Source organism: Neocloeon triangulifer, unplaced genomic scaffold, assembly GCF_031216515.1.
Source record: "Neocloeon triangulifer isolate White Clay Creek 2 clone unplaced genomic scaffold, ASM3121651v1 ptg000011l, whole genome shotgun sequence".
Taxonomy (NCBI): domain Eukaryota; kingdom Metazoa; phylum Arthropoda; class Insecta; order Ephemeroptera; family Baetidae; genus Neocloeon; species Neocloeon triangulifer.
Window position 1 is genome coordinate 1,936,814 of NW_026775553.1, and position 22,936 is coordinate 1,959,749.

The following is a 22,936-nucleotide window of genomic DNA, read 5'->3' on the forward strand; positions in this document are numbered from 1 at the left end:
CATCGATTGAATTTGTAATAATTTATATTTAATGAAAAGGAAATTCAAAACATACCAATTATGTATCATAAAATTTGCACTAACACATAAAACATTTGCTAAAAAATAAGCTGCTCTCAAGAACATCTGCTCTTGAAAATATTAAATCATCCATCATTTTAAAAAACTTTCAAAGAAGCGAAATCTCTTCTGGAGCCAGTTTCACCAGCTGCACGCACTTTTCCCACAGTTTCTTGGCAAGCTCGTGGTTTTGCGCGTCCGATGACATTTTCGCGTCCTTTTTTTATAAATCATAAATTGAAAAAAGCATTTAAAAAGAGTGGAAAATTTCATACTTTGCAGTCGACAAAGTATCTGCCGGTGACGCCTCCGACCTCTTCGGAAACGGCCAAGTGAATCGTCGTTTGCGCTCCTTCATTTGCATTCTGAACAAAAGCAATTAAATTTATGCCGGAAAAATGAAAATTTAAAAACGTGTGCCTTGAAAGCAAATCCGATGAGGAATCCGAAAATGTGCTTGACAAATGAAGGCAGCCGCCGACCGATTTCCGTTTTTACCACTCCAGGGTGCAGACTGTTGCTGCTCACGCCTTCATTCCATTAATTAATACAAATAAAAAATTGTTTTTATTTAAAAAATTTTATTTACCGGTTCCGTCGAGTCTCCTGGCGAGTTCGTTGGCGAAAAGCACGTTGGCCAGTTTTGCGTGGCAGTAAAGTTTGCCGCCGCCGGGGAACGACTTTTCGCAGTTGAGGTTGTCCAGCTCGATTTTGCCGAACTTGTGCGCCATCGACGACACCGTGACCACCCTGCTCGGCGACGACTTTTTCAAAACGTCTGCGAAACAGAATTATATTTTTTTTTATACATTTATAAAAAAAAAAATATCGAACCAATGAGGAGGACGGTGAGGAGGAACGGGCCGAAGTGGTTGATTTGCATCTCCTGCTGCATTCCGTCCCTGGACAGTTTGTTCTCCAGCCCGGTGGCGGCCGCGTTGTTCACCAGCACGTCCAGCCGCGTCTCCCGCGATTTCAACTCTTTGACAAAGTCGCGCACCGACGCCAACGAGCCCAGGTCCAGTTTCAGCACCTCCACGTTTTTGTTGCCCGTACTCTCGATTATCTCCACTTTGTATTAAAAAAAATCCGTAATTATGTTCAGGGGAAAATAAAATTTAGTACTTCTGGCGCTGCTTCCTCTCGTCAGGTCGCGGCACGCCAGGTACACGCGGGCGCCTCTTCTCGCCAGGTCGCGTGCCGTTTCTTTTCCAATACCTTTGTGTTTAAGAATTAAGACATGCTAATTAGACTTTTCATTTTACCAAATTATTTAATTGAATAATTAATTGCAGTTTCTATGCTTTTGAATTGGTCTCTACTTTTGAAACTTAATTAAGAACATATTTATTTGTAATTCAATTAAATATGGTTAAACGTGGATAAAAAATTAAAGTTTATTTTGATCAATTTCTGCTCATCTCAGCTTATCATTGAAATAATTACAATTATTTTGATTAATTATTATTAATATTATATATTATTATAAAATTTTTATTTAGATGTAATCACTGTGCTATAGGAATAGAAAAATAGGTTATCACCTTTTAAACCTACTTTTTAGAAATTAAATAGAAAGTCTGCAATAATTTGAACTAATTTGATGATAAAAATATTACCTTAAATCACTTAATTTAATATATTAGAGCATATACAACCATTTTTAATGCTGAAATCGCCAGTTTTGAGGTTTTTCATTTTTTAAATTTATATTTAAAAAAGAAGCCCATTTAAAAATAATAATAATTAAATATACTAAAATTTACATTTTTTTATATGTATATTAAAAGTAAAGATAGATTTCCTTCTCACCTACTTGACGTTTTTAACCTAAACACTTATTTCTCTAAAAAATAAAACACTTATTTTCCCAAGCCGATAGCGTGTGATTTTTCATGAAAGCAATTTTAATTTTTTTGAACTGCGTGTGTATTAAGAGAAAAAAAACCTACCAGTATTGGCTCCGGTGACGACGACCACCTTTCCGTCCATGCGGCGCGTGCTCCTGCACATTCGCATGGTGCTCTGGTACCAGGCCTTGATGGCCAGCAGGGTCACCAACACCACCACAAAGCCCACCGCCAAAATGCCCTGAAACAAAAGTGATGCAAAAAAACACCATTTTTCCACAATTAAATTTTCTCACCATGTCTTCTGCTGGCTGCTTTTGAATTAGTAATGAGCGGTGACCACACCTGCTGATAACGTTTTTTACTATCTCAAAAAAGCTTATCTCGCATACTAAACACCGATCAACAGCTTTTGCGGAAATCGAATTTACTGAGAGAGAGAAAAAAAGTGATTCTCAATGGCGAGTTTGTTGTCGCTCGCAAATGGGACGAAACCAGCTGAATCATTTTTTGCTCAATCGAAGAGCGAAGGTCATTCCACTCGCGCTTCCTCGTCTCTTCCAGATGCTTAGATTGGCGTCGAGCCAAACGAATCTTTCCGTCCCACTGACCGAATTCTTATTTTGTCCTCTATTAAAAAAAAAAATTGGGAAATTATTTATTCAAGCAAATTTGGCCGCGCGTTGGCGCTGAGCAAACAATTAGCAATCGTTATCAGTCGGGGGCATCAGCAGAAGATCAGACAAGAGCGAGTCACATGCAAAGTCAATGCCACTCTTCGGCGTTTTCTTTCCCAGTTGCGCTTCAACCGCACACGCGAAAACAAGCAGCGCAATAATAATGCTGAATATTTATTATTAAAAAGGAAAAACATGAATTCGCCAAAGGAAGTGGACTCGCTTTTGGGACTCCGGTGAGTGAGTTTATTTCAATTTGAAAAAAAATATATATTTTTTATAATTATGGGGAATTCAAATAGCCAAATCATAAAATTATCGCAAAATTTGGTTCATTTCATCAAAAAACATTTCTTTTAAAATTCCTAAGGTTTTAAGAAGATTCGATTAACGGAACAAAAATTTAATTTACTTTTTTTTTTAAATTTAATAGTTCATATTTCCTCTGCGGCTATAATTGAAGATGTAAATATAATTCATAATTCTATAAACGGATTTAGATGCACAATCAATATTTCATCACGTTTTTATTACAAAAAGAGGTTCTCATGCGGTGCTGCACCCAATCCGGTCGTCCTTCCTCGCAAATTGCAACAACTATAACAATACTCTCCTTTTTTCCTATAACAACAATTCACCCGCACTAGCTCACGTCAACGTGCTTTTACATAATCAGTGGAGTTTTATCAAAGTGATAAATGTTGGGCGGTCTCGCCGCGATGGGAACTATTATATTGACGCGTCGGAATTATTATTAAATTACAACTCCGTAATAAGCTGTTCATATTTCCCTTTCGTTTTGTGTCGTTTACATTCTCCTTTTAATGCGTCAGGTATTAAACCAACAAGCGCTGACCTTGACGGGGACATACTCTCGTACTTTATGGTCATTTGAAACGAAAAATAGCTTTCCACATTTCCATGTCATAACGTCATGTTGTTCCAGGTCGTGACACCAACTTTTATCACGATTTAAAGTTTATATCTTGATTAATATCAGTATAATTATAAAAAAATTAAAATAAATTTTTTTTAAGTGGAAAAGTAAATATATTTTTATTCATTCAGCTTGTAAACTAAAAATACAATAAAATAATTTTAGAGAGAATTCAAATAAAATAACAAATAAAACATATTATTATTATTTATCATATTTTTTAAGTCTTTTTAATCATTTCATTCAGTTGAAACCTTTATTAATTTTTGATTAATTTTCGCTAGTAATATTATTAATTTGTTCTTAAAAATCACATTTTTATTACTTAAAATAATGATTTTAATGCAAATTTTTTAATAAAATTAAAAAAATATACATAATTCAAATGAACAAAATAAAGAAATACAGTTACAAATTCAAATTCATTATTTTTATTATTAAAAGATTTTTATTGCAAAAAATGCTGATTGAAGTGCGTGAGGTCGTCGTCAGTGTGTAAGAGTGTCGCGAGCAGAGAAATTATTGCACTCTGTTTGCGTACGAACGAAGACTTCCTTGTTTGTACTTAACACTTGTCAAGATTCGCGTTTAAAGGAATTCGCCCTTTGGCTGCGAGTTACAAGTCTATAATTGCGAGAGACATTTACTTAAAAGTTCTATGACAATGTGTCACCAATCAAAATCTTCTGAAAGGCTTTCTTTTTGCAAAATGATTGATTTTCTAAGAAATTGCGTCCAGGTTAATAAATTGAGCAAATAAGTCAGACATACAATGTGGAATGAAAGTTTCTAATTCAAATAACAAGGAAGCACAGTTATTATTTTTAAAATAAATTTAACCTTACAAACTGCTTACAAAGATTTCAAACTATTAATGTCGAATTGGGGAAAAATCTTGTTATCGTAATCGTATAACAAAATTGATTGTTTGTTTTGAAAAAGTGCAAAAATTATTTTGAAATACGTAAAAAACTTATGAGTTGAATTTCCAAAGATATGATATTGAATTACAAAACTTGTGGTCAACAATTACGAACTAAATTTAAAAATAAATATTAATAACATCGACGTTGGTAATTACATCAAATGTATTCATTGAACTTATTTTGTCTGATCACAACAATCAAAAGAAACTTTAAAATTAATTGCGACATACAAATTAATGAAATCCTAAGAAACTGAATTTATATAGAAATAAAAATGGTATAAACAATTGCAACTTATGGCATTAATTTTGCGGAAGATAAATATTGTGTGTTCGATATTCGAAAATGAAAGACGTTTTGCGATTGTGAATCACTTTCGATTTGCGGAATGGACGTGATGACCATATCTGCGTGTGGCGGTTGGTTTCCTTTTGAATTAGAGAGCGGCTGCAATTAAGCAAAACAAGAGCAGTTGGAGGAACAATCGCGGTGGCGGCGGCCGGGACTTGAAAGAAAAGCGTCGCGGTCACTCGCGTCGCACCTTCGTCCCAAATCGGACGCGCGCAGCAAAATGGTCCAGAAGCAGGGGCAGAACGTGGCCTGCACTTTCGCGTGAGTCTGATCTGCGATCTCTTTCATTGCCGCGCCGCTCTCCGCCCGAGCACCATCAACTTTCCTTCTTCTTCTTTGTGCAATTCTCGCGGGATATTGATACACGATAAATGGCCCAAGCGCTTGTGGCCGAGCAGATGCTCTCCGAAATGGGGCCATTTCTCCACAGGTACTCTCAATTTTCACCACGTGCTTCTCATGATGCAGAAGATTGCAAATCAGCATTTCGTTCAAAGTGTTTTAATTTCAATTCTTAATCACTGTGTTTTTTCTAGCCAATTAAAAAAAAACAATGTTTGAAAGAAATTGATATTTTTTTACAAGCATTAAAGTATGAAAGTAAATTTACAAGTACATTTAATATTTATTGAGCTTTTATTGGTAATTTTAATGTTAGAAAGGTTAAATTAGAGAAATTTAATTTTTGCTTCAACATCAAATGTTATTCACAAATTTTGAATTGTTCACCACACAAATATTTTGATATTTTTCTCATTATTTTCAGTTTAACTCTAAATATTTTATCTTTTTAATGTATTTTAGATCTATCTCTCTATTTGGGCCCAATATTTCAGAATTAAATATATTCAAGTCCAATCTTAAACTTAAAAAGAAACTATTTGGCCATTTAAATTTATCATTGAAATATTTCTTATTGAAAATTCCTCTAATTTCGGTTAAAAAATTTAGTTTGAGTGATTATAAAAGAAGAATTTTTCACGATGTTTTCTTGTGCTTTTGTTGTTGGAGCCTCCGTCAAGGTCGACCTTTTTAATTGTGACTTAACGCGCAGCATTTGACACGTTTGTGTACTTTACGAGGTGCAGCGACAAATAATCGTGAATTGTGTGTAGCACCTCGCTCCACATTTCCTCTCTCCGGGTGGTCTTTTTTCTACTCATCGCACTTAAAAGCGAAAATTGAGTTTAAAATAAATTTGTTCGTAATTGCAGCAAAGACGCGGCGCCTCTGTCCGTCCAAGTGATCAGCACCTCAAACAACCACAAAGATGAGCCCTCAAAATCTCACGGACTCTGCGGCGTGTCCTCCTTCGCCTTCAGACAGGTCAGTTTTCAATTTCTTTACTTGGAAAATTGCAATAATTTTTTGTTACTTTTTCTGACGCATAAAAAGTATGATTTTCATTAATTTACTCCAATATTAATTCTTCAACAATGGGAAAATGAGATATTAGAATTGATACATTTTGATATAAATTATGAAACTTATTTTTTGGTAGGAAAGGATATAAATTTGTTAAAATTATTAGACCTTTTGTAAAATTTTAGGGGGTTGAGGCTGAATTATTTATTTCTTTTAAGATCAAGATTTTTAATAATAAAATCAAGAATTATTAAATGTAAACATATTTGATTAATTTTAAATTATATTCGAGAAACAAAAAACAGTTTAATTAAAAAATATACTTTTTGAAAGCATTCAACAATTGAATGTAAACAATGTATTTCTAACCATGTGGACAAATAAACAACAATAATATTTATTGATATTTTAAATTACAGTTAACTTAAAAAAGAACTTTTTCTTTAGCTAGAGGCTAAATAATAATGGGGGAGATTTCCAATATATTTAAAGTTATTCCAATATATTTCAAAGTTAATTTGAGCAAATAAATCTTTTTCTTATGGCTATCAAATCAAGTATTGAACCAGTGGCTGGCTACGGCTGCCGGCTGCCAAAAGTGCAACTGCAATGAACATTGTGCAGCTCATTTGAACAAATGTGTCTTGCCAAAGGATATAGCTAAGGACCCCGGCCGGCATAAAATAATGATAATAATGATCATTACGATCATAACAATCACAGCGATCATAACGACCAAAGCGATCATAACGATCATTGCGATCATAGTGATCATATATAGCGATCATAATGATCATAACTATCATAACGATCACAGCCATCATAACGATCACAGCGATCATAACGATCATAGCGATCATAACGATCACAACGATCATAACGATCACAACGATCATAACAATCACAGCGATCATAACAATCATAGGAATCATAGCAATCATTACGATCATAGCGATCATAACGATCATTGCGATCATAGTGATCAATACGATCATAACGATCACAGCGATCATTACGATCATAGCGATCATAGTGATCATAGCGATCATAACAATCATAGCGATCATAACAATCACAGCGATCATTACGGTCACAGCGATCATAAGATCATAACGATCATTGCGAACATAGTGATCATTACGATCATAGCGATCATAACGATCATTGCGATCATAGTGATCAATACGATCATAACGATCACAGCGATCATTACGATCATAGCGATCATAGTGATCATAGCGATCTTAACGATCATAGCGATCATTACGATCATTGCGATCATAGTGATCATAGCGATCATAACGATCATTGTGATCATAGCGATCATAACGATCATTGCGATCATAACGATCATAACGATCATTGCGATCATAACGATCATAGCGATCTTAACGATCATAGCGATCATAACAATCACAACGATCAGACCGATCATAACAATCACAGCGATCATAACAATCATAGCGATCATAACAATCACAGCGATCATTACGGTCACAGCGATCATAAGATCATAACGATAATTGCGATCATAGTGATCATAACGATCATAACAATCACAGCGATCATAACAATCATAGCAATCATAGCGATCATAACGATCATTGCGATCATAGTGATCATAGCGATCTTAACGATCATAGCGATCATAACGATCATTGCGAACATAGTGATCATTACGATCATAGCGATCATAACGATCATTGCGATCATAGTGATCATAGCGATCTTAACGATCACAGCGATCATAAGATCATAACGATAATTGCGATCATAGTGATCATAACGATCATAACGATCACAGCGATCATAACGATCACAACGATCATGACGAACATAACAATCACAGCTAAAAATGAGCTGCTCATATGAGCACCTGAAATGAGCACCTCATATGAGCACCTCAAAAGAGCACTTCGTCGTTTTTTAGTCGTTTTGTAGTCAACTTGGAGTCGTTTTCGACTCCCAAATGACACTAAACCATTACCAATTGACTCCCAATCAACTCCCCAAACGACTCCCATAATGCGCTAAAACACGCAAAGCTCGTTCTCTCTTTATATTTATATACCACCTCGCTTAAACATCCCAACAATTTTACCATCAATAAGCCATCAACTATTTCGACTGTTGAACCAGCTGACCTTGCTGTCAATTTTGAAACAAAAAGGTCAGCCGCTAGTAATAAAAAAAAATAAAATCAAGTCAAAACTTTTCTTCTTGCTAATTTAAGTTATCTACAAATAAAAAAAGAAGCTTGAGAATTTTAATTTTTCAGAGTTGAGAAATTTTACGTACAAAAAATTTCAAAAGAAAAAATCCTTGCATAATTTCGCTTTGATGAAGAGGTCTTTAGAAAGTTCTGAGCAAAATAAATAAGCAATTTTAAATTAAGTTCGATACAGATTTTTGTGTAAGCTTTGGATTTCAATTTTGCCCTCATTTCCATGATCCTCACAAAATTCTGATTTGAAAAAGTTTTCTGTTCATTGCAATTGGCCAAAATCTAAAAAGTTTGCGAACATGTTGACGATCTTTTAATTACCAGCTCATTTGATTTTAGCGCGGGTTAAAAATTTATCCCGTTGAGGGCGCTAAGAAAAGATATCCCTCAATGACTTGGGGACAAAAAATTGAAGGCGGGACAAAAAATATTTTACCCGGGACAGTGGTCTAAATTTTATCCCTTTGTATTTATCCCGGGATATCTTTTATCCCGGGAGAGCTAAGTCTATTGGATCTCCCCAAATAATTTTATTTTTTTAGTTATTGGCGGTTTTTCATATTCAAGTTCTTACATCTTTTGGAATCACTTTTTTCAGTTCAATTGTAATATAATTTGTAATTAAGCGCTACTTGTTTATATGTTTGGGCCAAGACAAATTTTGATATTTAGCAATGAGAAATGATGCAAAGGACAAATAATAATGTTATTATTCGCCTTGGCCACTCAAAACACATGTCAATTTGTCGGCGCGCGACAACTCCATTAAGAAAACCGTGGGCGGTTTTTCTCATCTCATTTCTAAATCCAACGCAGAGAGTAAAAAGTGACAGGTGCGTGCAAATAGATCAAATCCTCGGTCGTCCCATTTCGCGTGTAATTCGCTGAGCTATTTCTGGCCGCCATTCTAATAAGTCCTCTCTTAAAAGCGCGAAAAATTGTGTTCGTCGCCAGGTACACATGAGTAATCAGAGAAATTGTACTGAATTAGAAACGGCCCACGGCGTGTAAAAATAGAACTCGCGGTCTGGACACAAGTTCATTCAATCAAATCCAAAAATCTTCAAATAATTAATTCATATTTAAAGAGAAAAAGAAATTCATTTACTTTGATATGCAGTGATTAATTAATCTGGCCTTAATTGCGTCAATTAATCTAAAATTAATTTGATGCCTTCAAAATTAAAAAAATGTGACGAGACGGTCACGTTTTGCGGCACAGCCAATTTAGTCTGGCGTTTTAATTCGCCTCCGCGCTTTGCCGAAAATAAAAATTGTGCGTGACAAACAGGCTTTGGCCGCCTCTGGACCCGTGGTGGCCACCATCGGCTCCGGAATGACCTCAGGCTTCTCGGCCGTGCTGCTGCCCCAACTGCGCGCCAGCGACTCCGACCTGCCCATCTCCGAGGATGACACTTCCTGGATTGGTAAAAAATAAAAAACAATTTAATTTCCCTGAAATTCAAAAAAATTATAATAAATTGAAAAGGAACAAGATTTAAAATTAAAAAACAAACAAAGATTTGAATTAATTGCAATTCTTCTGATCTGAAGCGAGTATGGCCGCCCTCCCGATGGCCCTGGGCTGTCTGGCCGGCGGCTTCAGCATGGAGAGGCTCGGCCGAAAACGGACCAACCAACTCCTGTGCGTGCCCTTCATCGCAGGGTGGCTTCTGCTGGCCGTCGCGCAAAACGTCACCGCCCTGCTCGTCGCCAGATTCCTCACTGGTATTATAACATTTTTTGTACAATTTTAAAGAAAGTCTTGAGCAGAAATATTAAATTTCTCCCAAATTGTAAAAATTTTTCTAAAAAACTATAAATTCTCATAAATTCATTTCATAAATTCACTCTTGATATGGTAAAAAGTAAAAACTTAACAAAATTTCCTGAATCAAATGATCGACGACATCAGAATCTATCCTTTTAATATTATTATTATTTTATCCATGACAGTAATGATTAAATAAATTGCACCACATTTGTCACTTCCAGCAAACAAAAATACATTATTATTATTTAAACAAAACAAAAAGATAAAAATTTGCAGAAATTCCCACACAGCACTGAGACTTGTGAGTTTTATTAAAATTAATGATTTTTTTATAGGACTAGCTGTGGGAATCCTGGGGCCGGTTGGGCTCATCTACATCGGCGAAACGTCGGCGCCGCAGTACAGGGGGGTGCTTCTGGCCGCGATTTCACTTGCGGTCTCCACAGGCATTCTGCTCTCTCACCTCTTCGGCGCTCTCCTCCACTGGCGACTCGCCGCCGCTCTCTGCGCCCTTGCACCCCTCATTGCCCTGGTAATGAACCTATATTTTCTAACAACTTTCAAATTTTTCTCTTTTATTTGACCACAAATTTTGTTCTTGCTAATTTTAAATTTTAAAATGTACCCTTCAATTGAAGAAATATCAAAATTTACTGTTTTCTTCTAAAACTACAATACCTACTTTGAGTTTTTCAAATTTAATTCTATTTAATTTAAAAAATAACCAAAATATTTGATTAAAATTACAATATTTGACAGTGGAATTTTATAAAAGTGAAGTTAAACTTATCCGAAAAATATTTTTTCCATTCTATTATTAAACGATATTCCTTCTGTATGAATTTGTGTAATTTCCAGATTCTAGTTTTGGTGTCGCCCGAGTCTCCGGCGTGGCTGGTGGCGCAGGGTCGACCTTCGGACGCCCAGGACGCGTTCCGGTGGCTGCGCGGCTCCGACCCTGAGGCGTCCGCCGAGCTGCAGAGCCTGCTGCACAAGCGCCCTGACGCGGCTGCTGCAGCGGCCGCCGACGAAGGTTGGCGCTCCCGCCTCGCGCGTCCCTCCTTCGTCAAGCCGTTCCTGCTGATGAACGTCTTCTTCGTCATCCAGCAGTTCAGCGGCGTCAACGCGGTCGCCTTCTACACCGTCGCCATCTTCCAGCAGACCCTGGGCGACGGCGTGGACGAGTACCTGGCGATGGCCGTGCTGGACGTGGCGCGGCTCGTCATGTCGCTGGTCACGTGCGTGCTGCTGCGGCGCCTGGGGCGCCGCCCTCTGGCGCTGACCTCGGCCGCCGGCACCGGCCTCTGCCTCCTCCTGCTGGCCGCCTTCCTGCGCTTCAGGGACGCCACCTGGGCGGCCTTCGAGTGGACGCCCGTGGCCCTCCTCGTCGGCTACATGGGCTTCGTGTCGGTCGGGCTGGTGCCCCTGCCCTGGGTCATGACCGGCGAGGTCTTCCCGGCCGCCGTCAGGGGCGTCGGCAGCGGCGCCACCTCCTGCCTCGGCTTCCTCGTCTTCTTCGTCGTCGTCAAATCAGGCCCGGCCATGTTCGCCTCCATGGGCAGCGACGGCACCTTCCTGCTCTACGGCCTGGTCGCCACCTTCGGAGGCGTCTTCCTCTACTTCTTCTGCCCTGAGACCAAGAACCGCACTCTGCAGGAAATCGAGGACGCCTTCGAAAACAAAACTGCCGCCACATCCACCAAAGTGTGAAATTTTTTGTACAAATTTCTATTTCAAATATTTTCCAATTTCAATTCATCAAAATTGGGAATTTCAAAAAAAAATAGCCATTGAATGACATTTTATGATTTGTAATTTATGTTCAAAATTAATTTTACAATCATTTGACGCTACTCAATACCGTGACAGTTTTCATTTGAACCTTAAATATTGATTTTAGTGTTAATATTTATTTGCTCTGCAAAAATACTCTTTATAATTTAAGTTGAGAGTTGTGATTTTCATAACAATTTTATATTTGCATTGATCATTTTATTATTTTTGCGACTCATATTTATTCACGCATATTCCGCTTTTTATACAATTGTGTTTGTAGTTCATAACTGTAAGATTCATTCATCTCTTCATGTGCAATAAAACAAAGCCAGAAAGTGTGTCTGTCTGTATAGAGAGTGTTTGACCGGCTTTCTCTCTCATTACCATTCTTCCCTTTCAATCCGATTGGAAATCAAACGCAAGCGTTCTGAAAGGTAGCAATTAATTGCGCGGTTTATTTTTCATTCATAATCATTACAATCAACATGTCCACGCGGGCGATACACTTAAAATCACAGAGAGCACATAACATGATTCATTTTAATAATAAAAACTACATAAATCTTGCTTACAAATATATTAAGAGAGAGAGAGGAGTGATTTAAGTAAGCTCTGTGCGGTTTTCGAGTATTTGAATAATTCCAAAAAGTATTTTAAAATATTGCGCGTAACAGTTTGGTTTTCATATGTATTAAAATTCAAAGCAATAAGATTTTAAAATGCTCTTTTCAGAGCGCATCGTAAAATTTAAAATTGGTCCTTGGGTGCGATTAATCTAGTGCTTTACAACATAATTTTAGTAATACCATGTCTATTGTTCGATTTCCAGAAATATACAAAAAAAAAAAAATTAGAGTTATTTATAGTTTATCTTTGATTATAAATTAAAATATTATTTTATGCAATAAGAAAGATTTTGGAAAGATTGACTAATGAAGACAAATTTTTGGTTTGAAGCTCTGGCAGATACGCTTTGATCTTGTGCTTGAGGCAATTGGGGAAAAGTGCACAAAGTGCGGATTACATGACAAGACCATTTCCAATAATAATTTTTGTATTTGAATTTAAAAAAGGCCAAAATTTCATGCAAAGTTCAAAATCAACAAATTCCCACCAAAACTTTTTAAAATTCAATCTTTTGAGGAATCTATTGAGAAAAACTGATGCAGATTTTACCAACATTTCTTTCTAGAAATTTTGCCCATTTTTATACTCGACGATAAAAATTATTACTAGAAATGCCCAACAATATTGAGCCTTTAATTCACTTTTTCAAAGGTGTTTTTACACAGGGTCAGGACATCAGTAAAAAACACAAATCGCGTTTATAACATCAAAACTTTTGTGTTTTACAAAGGATTAGGCTGTTGACTTGTGCAAGCGAGAGGAATGTCGTGTGTTATTTTTGGTGTCCTTAACTGCACTTGTTGCTTACATGCCGCCCTCGTCCAGGGCCTTGTTGAGGTCGCGGACGACCCTGCCGAGGGCGTCGCGGTGCGGCGACTCCTTGCGGAAGACTGCGTCCAGGAACTTGGCGTCCTTGAAGAAGTTGAAGACCGAGTCGAGACGCGCCACCGACTTGGGCGTCAGGTGCGGCGTCACCACCGAGCGCAGGCCCTGGTGGCACTCGTCGAAGGCCGCCACCAGGAAGGCGCGGTCGTAGCTGAAGTCCACCTCGAAGAAACTGACCACGGCCATCGCCGTCGAGTGGAACTTGTGCTTGAACTTGTCCGCGCGCGCCAACTCGTCCGCGGACAACTGCTCGTTCCGGTACAGCAGACCGAGCTTGATCACGATCTTGATGATGTTCTTCACCAACTTCTCAGACTCCTTCTTGTCAGAAGTCTGAAATTTAAGAAGGAATTCAATTAAAATTGTTAAAAACAAAAAATTTGGCAAATAAATTTCAAATAAAAAGCTTTTGAAACTACTGTGTAGTAATATTTTAAATTAAATTAAATTAAATAATATTTTTAGAACATTAAATTAAAAAATCTTAATTTGTGAGAAACTATGTCAAATTTGGGCCATAAATTTAAAATTTAATCTAAGAAATTACCGTTAATTATTATTTTACATTTTAAAATGATTTTAAACATCATTTCAAATAAATTTTACCTAAATTTTGCTTAAAATCGCTGCAATTTTTCTCATTAAATTTTTCTACATCTTCTTAAATTAATTTTATTTTATTAACAATTGATTTGAAAGATATAATGCGGAAAATTTGCAATATTTAAGAAAACATAATGGAAAAAAACAACTGTAACTGTAACGGATATTTCTCAAAATTGACCTTTGCACTGACTTAAAAGTATGGAATTTTCATCGTCAAAACAAAATGTTTAGTAATTTTTATTTTCTTGTATTCTTTCGTTTTCTCCAATTCAAACAATTTGAAATTCATCTCTATATAATTGGTTTAAAAATTCTCACGTAAGACTTGGCCAGTTTGTAGACGTCGTCGAGCAGGCTGCCGGTGGTGTCGTCGATGAAAACCTTGGCCACACTCTTGTTGGCCATGCGGCTCAGGATCTTCTTCTGCGCCCGCAGTCCGATGTCGCGCGCCTTGAAGCCGCCCTCGCCGGCCATCACTGCGGACCAAAAAGCCGTTTTCAAATTTGCACTTTGAAACTTTTGAATGATCAAAGCCACACGGTCAACAAAAGTTTCATTCTCGGCGTGTGGCGTTGCTGCTGAATGATAAATTAATACTAAAACCGCCGAGTCGCGAGATTGATAGGCGCAGCAGCTCTTCCTGTTGCGGCTTGACTAACTTCCTTTCACTCCAGAATTTATCGTAAATCTACTCGAGAATAACTCTAGGATTTTCCGTTTTTTCTCTCTCCAAAAATCTAATCAATTTAATTATATTTTTATACTTATTGTCGCAAGTAATAAAATTGCTAAGGCCACAACGGAACCAATTTCCACCTTTATTGCTTATTTGATGGGCTCGTCCTTCGGCAAAAACAAGAATGACCTAGAAAATTCGCGGATCGATTGGCCACAAAATCGATTAATTATAGCACCAAAGTTCTTCTTCTTTTATTTTGCTTTTTGGCCTGACGTTTGCATGTTTTTAATTGAATAACATTTTTTGTTCTTATTTTTGGTGATTTGCAAACAAACGCGATTTCAATCCGGCTCTTCTGTGCATACAAAGAGAGCCAACAATAAGCGGATCGATGGGAAATTCTCTCACCGCCTCTATAGAAGTTTTTGTGCTCCAGAAAATTCATTAACCACTCCGCAAACAATGAGAGAGATTTCAGTCTGATTTTGTTTGCATGTTAATGAAATAAAATAATGTGAACATTTTAAAACCGCAATGCTCCACATTAACGTCCGGAAATGTTGAATTAAATTTTTTTAATCCTTCTTATCAATTTTTAATTCATACGGTTGGGTTTTTGTTTCATTTAATATAATATTTAAAAGACAAAAATTCATTAATCTATAATTTTATGAGTTACTTATTATTTTTTAAATTGAAAATTATAAAATTTATAAACATTGTAATTCTTAATTTATGCCCCTTCGTTAAAACAAAATTATTGCAGACGAGAAATTTATTCATTTATATATTTATTTATTAATATTTAAAAATAGTGACAGAAAATTTTTGCTGTCCTGAGTTCAATAAATGTATGCGCTGGATTGCTCTGCTTTTTCGTAAACTGCCATCATAGCGATTTAAATGTGTATAAATAGGCAGTGACGCAACCGCCATTTATCCTAACGCCCGAAATTTTGATGGCCTTTTATTTTCACGCGTCGCTTGCGTTCGATAAAACGTGACGTTAGACAATCTAAAATTCATATTGGAACACATAATATTATTTTGATTTGCATTTTTTTTTTATTCAATTGACGTCAATTGCAGAACTCGATTGTCGGAAATTCCACTACACAAGTTACTAAACAGCGATTGTGAAAAAATACAATTTCCTTTTTAGATAAAACCAAATTTAAAATAAAAAAAAAAACTCACCAGTAGCCATTATAGGGGCGTGCGTTGGTTTCAGGAATGGGAAACAAAAACGGTCCAAAATCAAAAGGTGCTTCAACTAAACAAGTCTAAAACGATCACATAAGGAGGGAGTTGAAATAAAAACAATTAGATTTACATTTACAAGGAAACGCTTGAAAACTTCAGAAATTGATTTTGATCAAATTTATTTATTTTTCAAACTTGAAATCAATCAAAATTTAAATTAATACTTGCAAAATTAGGGCACTCTTGATTAATGTCTTTTATTTTAATAATTATGCATAATTTTGTAAATTCCATAATTATAACATAAAAATGATTTTGAGGGTTGAAAATTATAATTTACGATTTATAATATAAATTTTTGGAACAATTTCCAAATAAATGAGTTTTTCAAACAAAAATCAATGTTTCATAATTTTTTCGCATTGCAAATTTGGTTCAAATTTAAAATCGATCTGAAGTTTTCATTTTGTTTCTTGTAGTTTTTTTCGGTTTGCACGCACGGTCGGGGGGCTCGTAGGTGTTGGAGACCCATCCGAAGAGGAGCCAGCCGCCCAGGTCTTCGATCAGGGGGCTGCAGGCCTGCACAATCGCCGACGCCGCCACGCTGTTGCCTCTCTATTGCGACTCGATCTGCAAAAATAGTACAAATGCGTGTGTCAGTCACCCGGAGAAATTGATTCGAACAAATCCGAGACCGGTTTGTCGGCTCGTGTGGGTTTGCAAAGTGTGGAAATAAAAGAAGAAGTTGAAATGGAATCGTCAACATTCTCTTGGGAAAAAGAGAGACATTTTATATTCCTGGGCGCGCAGGACAGTTTTGTTCTGATCTCACGAAAAAATTCAATACATGAAAGAATTATGCTTTGGGCGAAATGAAAGGGAGCCTTAGAATTGATCAAACAGATTTTTTTAGAAATTTTATTTCGATTCTAATAATTATGCAAATAAACTGTTATTTAAAAGACATCATTATTAAAATTTTAGTAAAATTTCATTAAAAATAAGCGTTTGTTAGTTCCATCATTACAAAAACGTTCAGTTAAATTATAGTCAAAGTAAATTTGATAAATTATATTTTGATCTGAATTTACAGACAAAATAGTAATTATTATTTTAAACAAATTCAATTGACTTTGAAAATTATGCTTCAAAATAACTTTAAATCTCTGAAAAAGTTAAGATATCCTTGCCATGAAAGTTGATTTAAACTGAAAAAAATTTTTAAAAAGGCCAAAAATTGCATAATGTCATAATGTGTCTTTTGAAAACGTCAAGGGATTTTTATTACCGGCCCAAAAAATTCATGGGCCACAAAACAACATAATTAAAAATTGTGTCTGCAAAAGTTTTTTTTTTAAGAAATTCCAACAGTACAATTTTGAAAAGCCTTAATAGTTTGAAGGTTTAAATGTCAGTTATTCACAATCTTTTTATATAAAAGCGCATCCTTGTTTTGCTCAGGCACTTAAAACGGCAATCAGCCTCCCATTCACGCAGCTCGTCCTTAATCCTGGCCTAGAGATCTTGAAAAATATATAACGTGTCTGAATAGCGTCTGCAAATAATCTCCAGCAGTGAGATCATCCTACAAAGAAACCAGAGCAAGGATTCATAGAATAAAAAGTCTAAATTGAAATTTGAAGCTTTTAAGTTGTTCCTAACAAGAGCAGAATTAGGAATATGGAAAATTATCGTGTTTAAATTTAAAATGCTGAAGAGACAAAAAGGAAATTTTATTACATTGACACTTCCTTGTACAAAAAATTAATGATGTTCCTTTTTGTCTAATAAAATGCAATAAACAAATTTTTGTTGATTTAAATTTGCAATCGAATTTCTTGTTCACTCTTTTCGTCCTCGAATTAATTCTGCCCCCGCGGGTTTTGAGGTCAAACGCGTGTGGGGAAAACAGGTGGCGAACCCCGGCCGGCCTGGCTGCTGCCGCGACTTGACCCACATCCCCGCCAGCTATTCTCGCTTTCTTTCTTTCTTTGCGCGCGGACCATGAATATGCATCCACGTAATGCAGCGGCAAAATGAGTAGGACAATTAAATTGTGCGCGAATTGAATGGACGTGCTGGATCGCGGCCGGCGAAAGCGCCCATCACATGTGCTCGCCAGGCACATGTGCGCGCGTGTTAATTACAAAACACGATACGACACCCCCACCCACCCACCCACCCACCCAGATACACCCTTGACACCGAAATCGACCCACCCTTCAACTCTCACAACCAAATGATCACAGCTCTCATTAATCTGTCCATTTTTACCACAGTGTATTTTTTACCGCAGGAAAAATGAAGCAAAACATTTGAGACGTGAAAAAGAGAAAAAAGTGTTTCATTTTTTTCCATAAAAAAAAGCATTTCTCTTCAAACAATATTTATTTTATAACTGAAACTTCATTTCAAATTTATACTAAATTCGTTTTGTTGGTTTACTTAAAGAAAAAATTGGCTGCACAAATTAACTTTTTGCCACCCTGAACGAAGTAAAAATTATTTTCTCAATTATTAGTATTATTTTTGGTTTGGTGAAATGAATATTTATTTGGTTAGAAAACTAAATAATTACATACATTTTGAAGAAATTTATTTTAAAATTATGTAATTTGTCTTAAAATATCTTCTGAAATTGACGATCTTTTTCGTTTGTGTCAATTCCCATTTTAGTTTTTAATTTGCAGACTTTTTCAGGTTTAATGTCCAATATAATTAGAACAGTTTGTCACCTGTTCCTCGTAATAAGGACCTAATTAAAAATTTCTGATTCAAATTTATTTTCCTTTGAACTTGTCGCTCCACATGAATAGTGATAAAAGAAAGCTCATCGGTAAACCGACCTGCATTTGCAAATATAAAAATGCAAGTCGCGATTGAGGTGATGCGGGTGGACGGGCGTGCCGTGCTTTGCGCAATTAATTTTTAATCAGTAAATAATTTCACACTTTTTTCCTCCAGAAGTTACTTCTTTTTTGGTTTTGTTTACGACACGAGAGAGGAAAGAACCGAAATAAATAAAAACAAACGCGCGTTGCGTGCAGACGGAGGAAATTGATTTTTGCCCAAGAGGTTCGTGCGAGCGTGAGAGGAAAAAGCCGGAAAACGTGCGCGACTGTCTGTTTCGACCGCGAGTGTGGCGCAGTCCTAAAATTCAAGCCCGATGGCGGAATTTTCTACATTCTTGAAGATGAAATGAGAAAAAGAGCAACAGTGAAAATATAATTAGACAGAAATATAAACAAACTGACTTTACTTTATTAATAAATCTATTTATTAGAACTCTTTTAGCAATTTATTATTTTTTTTTTAATTAATTTAGACAATTTAGAAATTAGAAAATAATAAACCTTAGCAGTTCAAATATAAGAACCAAGATTATGTTCTGCTTGTTTTGTTTTCAATTTTCTACCGCTGAATCAAACCCTATTGGAAATGTTTTTGACAGACGTCAGAATCCCCTTTATTTCAGTATTTTTTATCCTGTTGAAGAAAAATATATTGAAAAATGAAGACTTTTTTTAAAATAAAGTTTCTAAGTTATTTTTGAAATTGGAAATAATCATTTTAGTTAATCATTTTTTTCTTTTCGAAAGATATGCACATCAGAAATAAGATTTGCAAACAATTTCTCAGAATGTACTTTCAAGTATTGCTTTTATTGCGTCTCTTCCGGAGAAGTCACGAAGTAGCAAATGTGTAATTTGGCACGTACTTGCGAGAGTAGTTTTTATTTCGCCTCCCTTTTTCTTCTCTCGTCTTGATTTTCACGTTGGACAAAGAAAGTGCAGCCGAGCGACTGCGATTGCACACGTGACGGAAAATCGGCTGACAATGGGAATTGGAGAGCACTGGAGACTCGTACACTTGATTGCACATCGGTAATTGTCAATGCTCACTGCAATTAAATCCGCCGTCTCCAATTTCTCATTAGAGAGATTCTACAGTTTGAATAGAATGCGACCGTCAGCGTGAGAGACTCTCTATTCATTTAAAACTTATGTCCCCTGATAGAGCCAATGTGCAACAAAATGAATTTTCATAAATCCTTGAGTAATAAATATCAATTTTTAAAAACAAAATCACAAATATATGAATTATTATTAGGGTTGTGAAACTTAGACGATCGACTATTTTTTTCTGGGCTTTGGTTTGGCCTGAATTCATCAAATGTGCACGAATCATGAAATTTCAAGACGATTGACACCCACTTAAAATCGTCTAAAACCGTCTAAAACGCCCAAAACCGTCTAAAAGCGTCTAAAAATCGACTAAAACAGTCTAAAAGTGTCTAAAACTCACCATTTCGTCTCCTGGTACACAAAATATTCTAAAGTGAAGATTTTCGTTTACCGCGCATTCTCTTGAAAAAAAATTCATGGTTTCTGGCGACCATCTACAAATCTCGGACAGGTCATTCTGAGCATTTCTAGCTAGTTTTGGTGAACAGTGATTTTTACCCCCTCACCCCTAGATCCACCCTCGGCGACTTCTTCTTACAAGCCAAATTTTCAACCTTGGAAAAACAGTCTAAAACCGTCTAAATTGGATAAAAACCGTCTAAAAACCGTCTTTTTCTATGCAAAAAGTGTCTAAAAAAAGTCGACTATTTTAGGCAAAAAAAGCGTCTAAGTTTCACAACCCTAATTATTATTATTAATTAATAAAAGAAAAGTAAAAAACAATAACGACCAAATGAATAGATAAAAAATATTGATTAATTATTACATATTTTGTAAAGAAAGATGGGAAAAATTTTGATTTGATTTAAATTAAGCAATTATAAATTTTTGTATAATAATTAGTGAAACTTTGAAGTCCAGTGTGTCTCGTTTCTTAATTCTCGGTCGGCGCTTGGCAAAGAGAGGTGAGTGAGCCGAGCCCTGGCATATTGATTGCTGCATAGAGAGGGTGTCCGTCTCTCAAAGTACATGCATAGGCAACCGGCAGCGCACACCTCACGCTATGCCCCAAGGGCGAAACATGCGCCGCCGATAAATAATCATATCCGAAATCGAAAACATTGATTGATTCCGACTTCCAACGTTGGACAAAAACCAAAAATAAAAATATTTCATGGAATACTACACGTATAATTTAATTAAAAATTGTTTTCAACGATTGAATAAACCCAATGTGGATAAATAAACAACAATATTAATAAAAAGAATTTTAAATTTTGAGAAATTGGGTTTCTTGTATTATTAATGGGTTTTTTTAAAATTAATTTTAACTATTTTAACAGAATACTTTTATAATTCATTAACTGTTATAATTAAATTTTTTTGTGAAAGCAAAAACTTTTTCTTAAGGGTTTGTAAGTTGGAAAAGGTTTAGGATTCCTTATGGATGCTTGTGGGCTCTCGAATGGTAAGTCAGTTTTTACTCTCGAGAGCCGGGCGCTGCATAGAAATAAGAAATAACAGAGTGAGCCGCTGGCGAATTCTTTCTTTTTCTTCCTCCATGAATATTTCATCAGCAACCACAAAAATTTCTCAGCATTCCACCGTGAGATCGGGCGAAATTCGGCAAAGAACCGCAAATAAAAAGCAGGGATTTTGCTATTGTAATCGAATGAAACCCGTCAATTTGGGCACTTCCGCCGCGGCCTAATTCAATTTGCTCTTTTCTTTCCGTCGTAAAAGATTCATCTTTGTAATTGCGTTTCGCGAAAAGTGGTGACAAAAAAGGGACGATAAAAGGAGAAGGGTTTACGGTCGAAATAATAAGTTTTGGGCGCGGTCTCTTATTTCTTTCTTTCTTTATATTCCAAAGTTGCGCAAACGGAGAACACCTTTTCGCAGTTAATTTTTTGCACTCTGAATCTTCCTCATGAATAAAAGATGCTGAACAATGCCAATTTTTTTCTCTCTCACGTGAGCGAAATAATTTGCACAACGCGCAGTTTTGATCTGAATTGCAAATCGAATCGAAATTTATTCGGACTGCGCGTCAAAAGGTATTCCTGCGTGTCGGCGCGGCGCACAAATAAATATTGAATTGCGCCGCGAGACGTCTGCGTGTGTCACTGATATCGTAACTGAATCCGCGCGCCTTGTTTGCTGCGCCCGTCTCAATCGCATCGATGCATGCCTCCGACGTCACCACGGTTTCAATAAAACGCTCTTGTAATAGTTGTTTGTCATTAAAGCGCCGTTACATTCATAATTTTCATTTTATTCTCAGTAAAATTTTTCATAAAAATTAAGATTTTTTCTTTTATCATTTTTGCATAACATTTTGTAAACCGTTGTGCAAAAATAACGCACATCCTCTGTCTGGTCTAAAAGCGTCTGGAGCGATGAAAATACATACACGATGGGTTTCCTGAATAATGAAGCGGGGTCGATTGAATGAAAACGCGTTCAGAGGAAAAGGGTCGCGCGCGTCGGGAGGGAAGCGCAGGTGTGCGGCTCGGGATCGACTCACAAAAACCTGCACGTTGGAGAAGCAACAAGCAAAATAACCATCAGGTGCTGACGACGTGAAAACGCAAATTACTTTCAACAGTCAAAATTTAGTAAATTTCCGTACTTTCCTTATTAATTTTAACTTTTGTAACCTATTTTGGTTTAAATTTTTTAAATTTATTTACGATGGTGTTTTGGTCCTGTTAAAAATTATTAAATTAAAGACATTAAACTTAATTTCTTTTTCAATAAAAACAATTATACTAAATATTAAAATTAATAGGTGCTCTTTTAAATAATTAAAAGTAAGTCCTTGTCAAAAGAGAAATCTCACCTGCAAAAATTGCATGCAAAGTTGAAGGCCAATTGGTTTTGTTCTCTTCTTTGTCTTTGTTTACGAGCAAAACCAGTTCGTTCTTCTTCTCTCGCCGGCTGGAAAGAAACTGAACTAACAGCAACAGCGGGAATCCGGAGCAGCTCTTTATACTTCGGCTAGGGTGCCGCGAGGCGCCGCCACCTCATCACCTGCCAGTCACTTGTCAAAGTCACTGATTTTTTTTAATACCATGATACGATACAGTAT

General features: G+C 36.3%; 3 protein-coding genes across 7 annotated transcripts; 1 reads left to right on the plus strand and 2 right to left on the minus strand.

Moving 5' to 3' along the window:
* Nucleotides 1-6: 6 nt before the first annotated feature.
* Nucleotides 7-2,519, minus strand: LOC132196259 (retinol dehydrogenase 11-like). The gene is made up of 8 exons (XM_059618777.1): nt 2,207-2,519; nt 2,013-2,151; nt 1,186-1,278; nt 895-1,131; nt 650-838; nt 481-590; nt 336-425; nt 7-277 (listed from the first exon to the last, which is right to left on the minus strand). Exons 1-8 carry the CDS (start codon nt 2,207-2,209, stop codon nt 170-172), a joined length of 969 nt encoding a protein of 322 aa, XP_059474760.1. The 5' UTR covers nt 2,210-2,519; the 3' UTR covers nt 7-169.
* Nucleotides 2,520-2,691: 172 nt separating this feature from the next.
* Nucleotides 2,692-12,299, plus strand: LOC132196256 (facilitated trehalose transporter Tret1-like). Of its 3 annotated transcripts, none has more exons than XM_059618775.1 (6): nt 2,692-2,823; nt 6,016-6,127; nt 9,682-9,817; nt 9,945-10,118; nt 10,500-10,696; nt 11,023-12,299. In XM_059618775.1, exons 1-6 carry the CDS (start codon nt 2,783-2,785, stop codon nt 11,872-11,874), a joined length of 1,512 nt encoding a protein of 503 aa, XP_059474758.1. In that variant the 5' UTR covers nt 2,692-2,782; the 3' UTR covers nt 11,875-12,299. The 3 variants fall into 3 exon arrangements, with proteins under 3 accessions (XP_059474758.1, XP_059474759.1, XP_059474757.1); XM_059618776.1 differs by lacking the exon at nt 2,692-2,823 and adding an exon at nt 4,915-5,062; XM_059618774.1 differs by lacking the exon at nt 2,692-2,823 and adding an exon at nt 5,080-5,231.
* Nucleotides 12,300-12,762: 463 nt separating this feature from the next.
* Nucleotides 12,763-22,791, minus strand: LOC132196262 (tumor necrosis factor alpha-induced protein 8-like protein). Of its 3 annotated transcripts, none has more exons than XM_059618782.1 (5): nt 22,688-22,791; nt 16,441-16,570; nt 15,935-16,010; nt 14,377-14,534; nt 12,763-13,785 (listed from the first exon to the last, which is right to left on the minus strand). In XM_059618782.1, exons 3-5 carry the CDS (start codon nt 15,942-15,944, stop codon nt 13,372-13,374), a joined length of 582 nt encoding a protein of 193 aa, XP_059474765.1. In that variant the 5' UTR covers nt 15,945-16,010; nt 16,441-16,570; nt 22,688-22,791; the 3' UTR covers nt 12,763-13,371. The 3 variants fall into 3 exon arrangements, with proteins under 3 accessions (XP_059474765.1, XP_059474764.1, XP_059474766.1); XM_059618781.1 differs by having other exon boundaries at nt 15,935-16,020; XM_059618783.1 differs by lacking the exon at nt 15,935-16,010.
* Between the last annotated feature and the right edge of the window lie 145 nt (nt 22,792-22,936).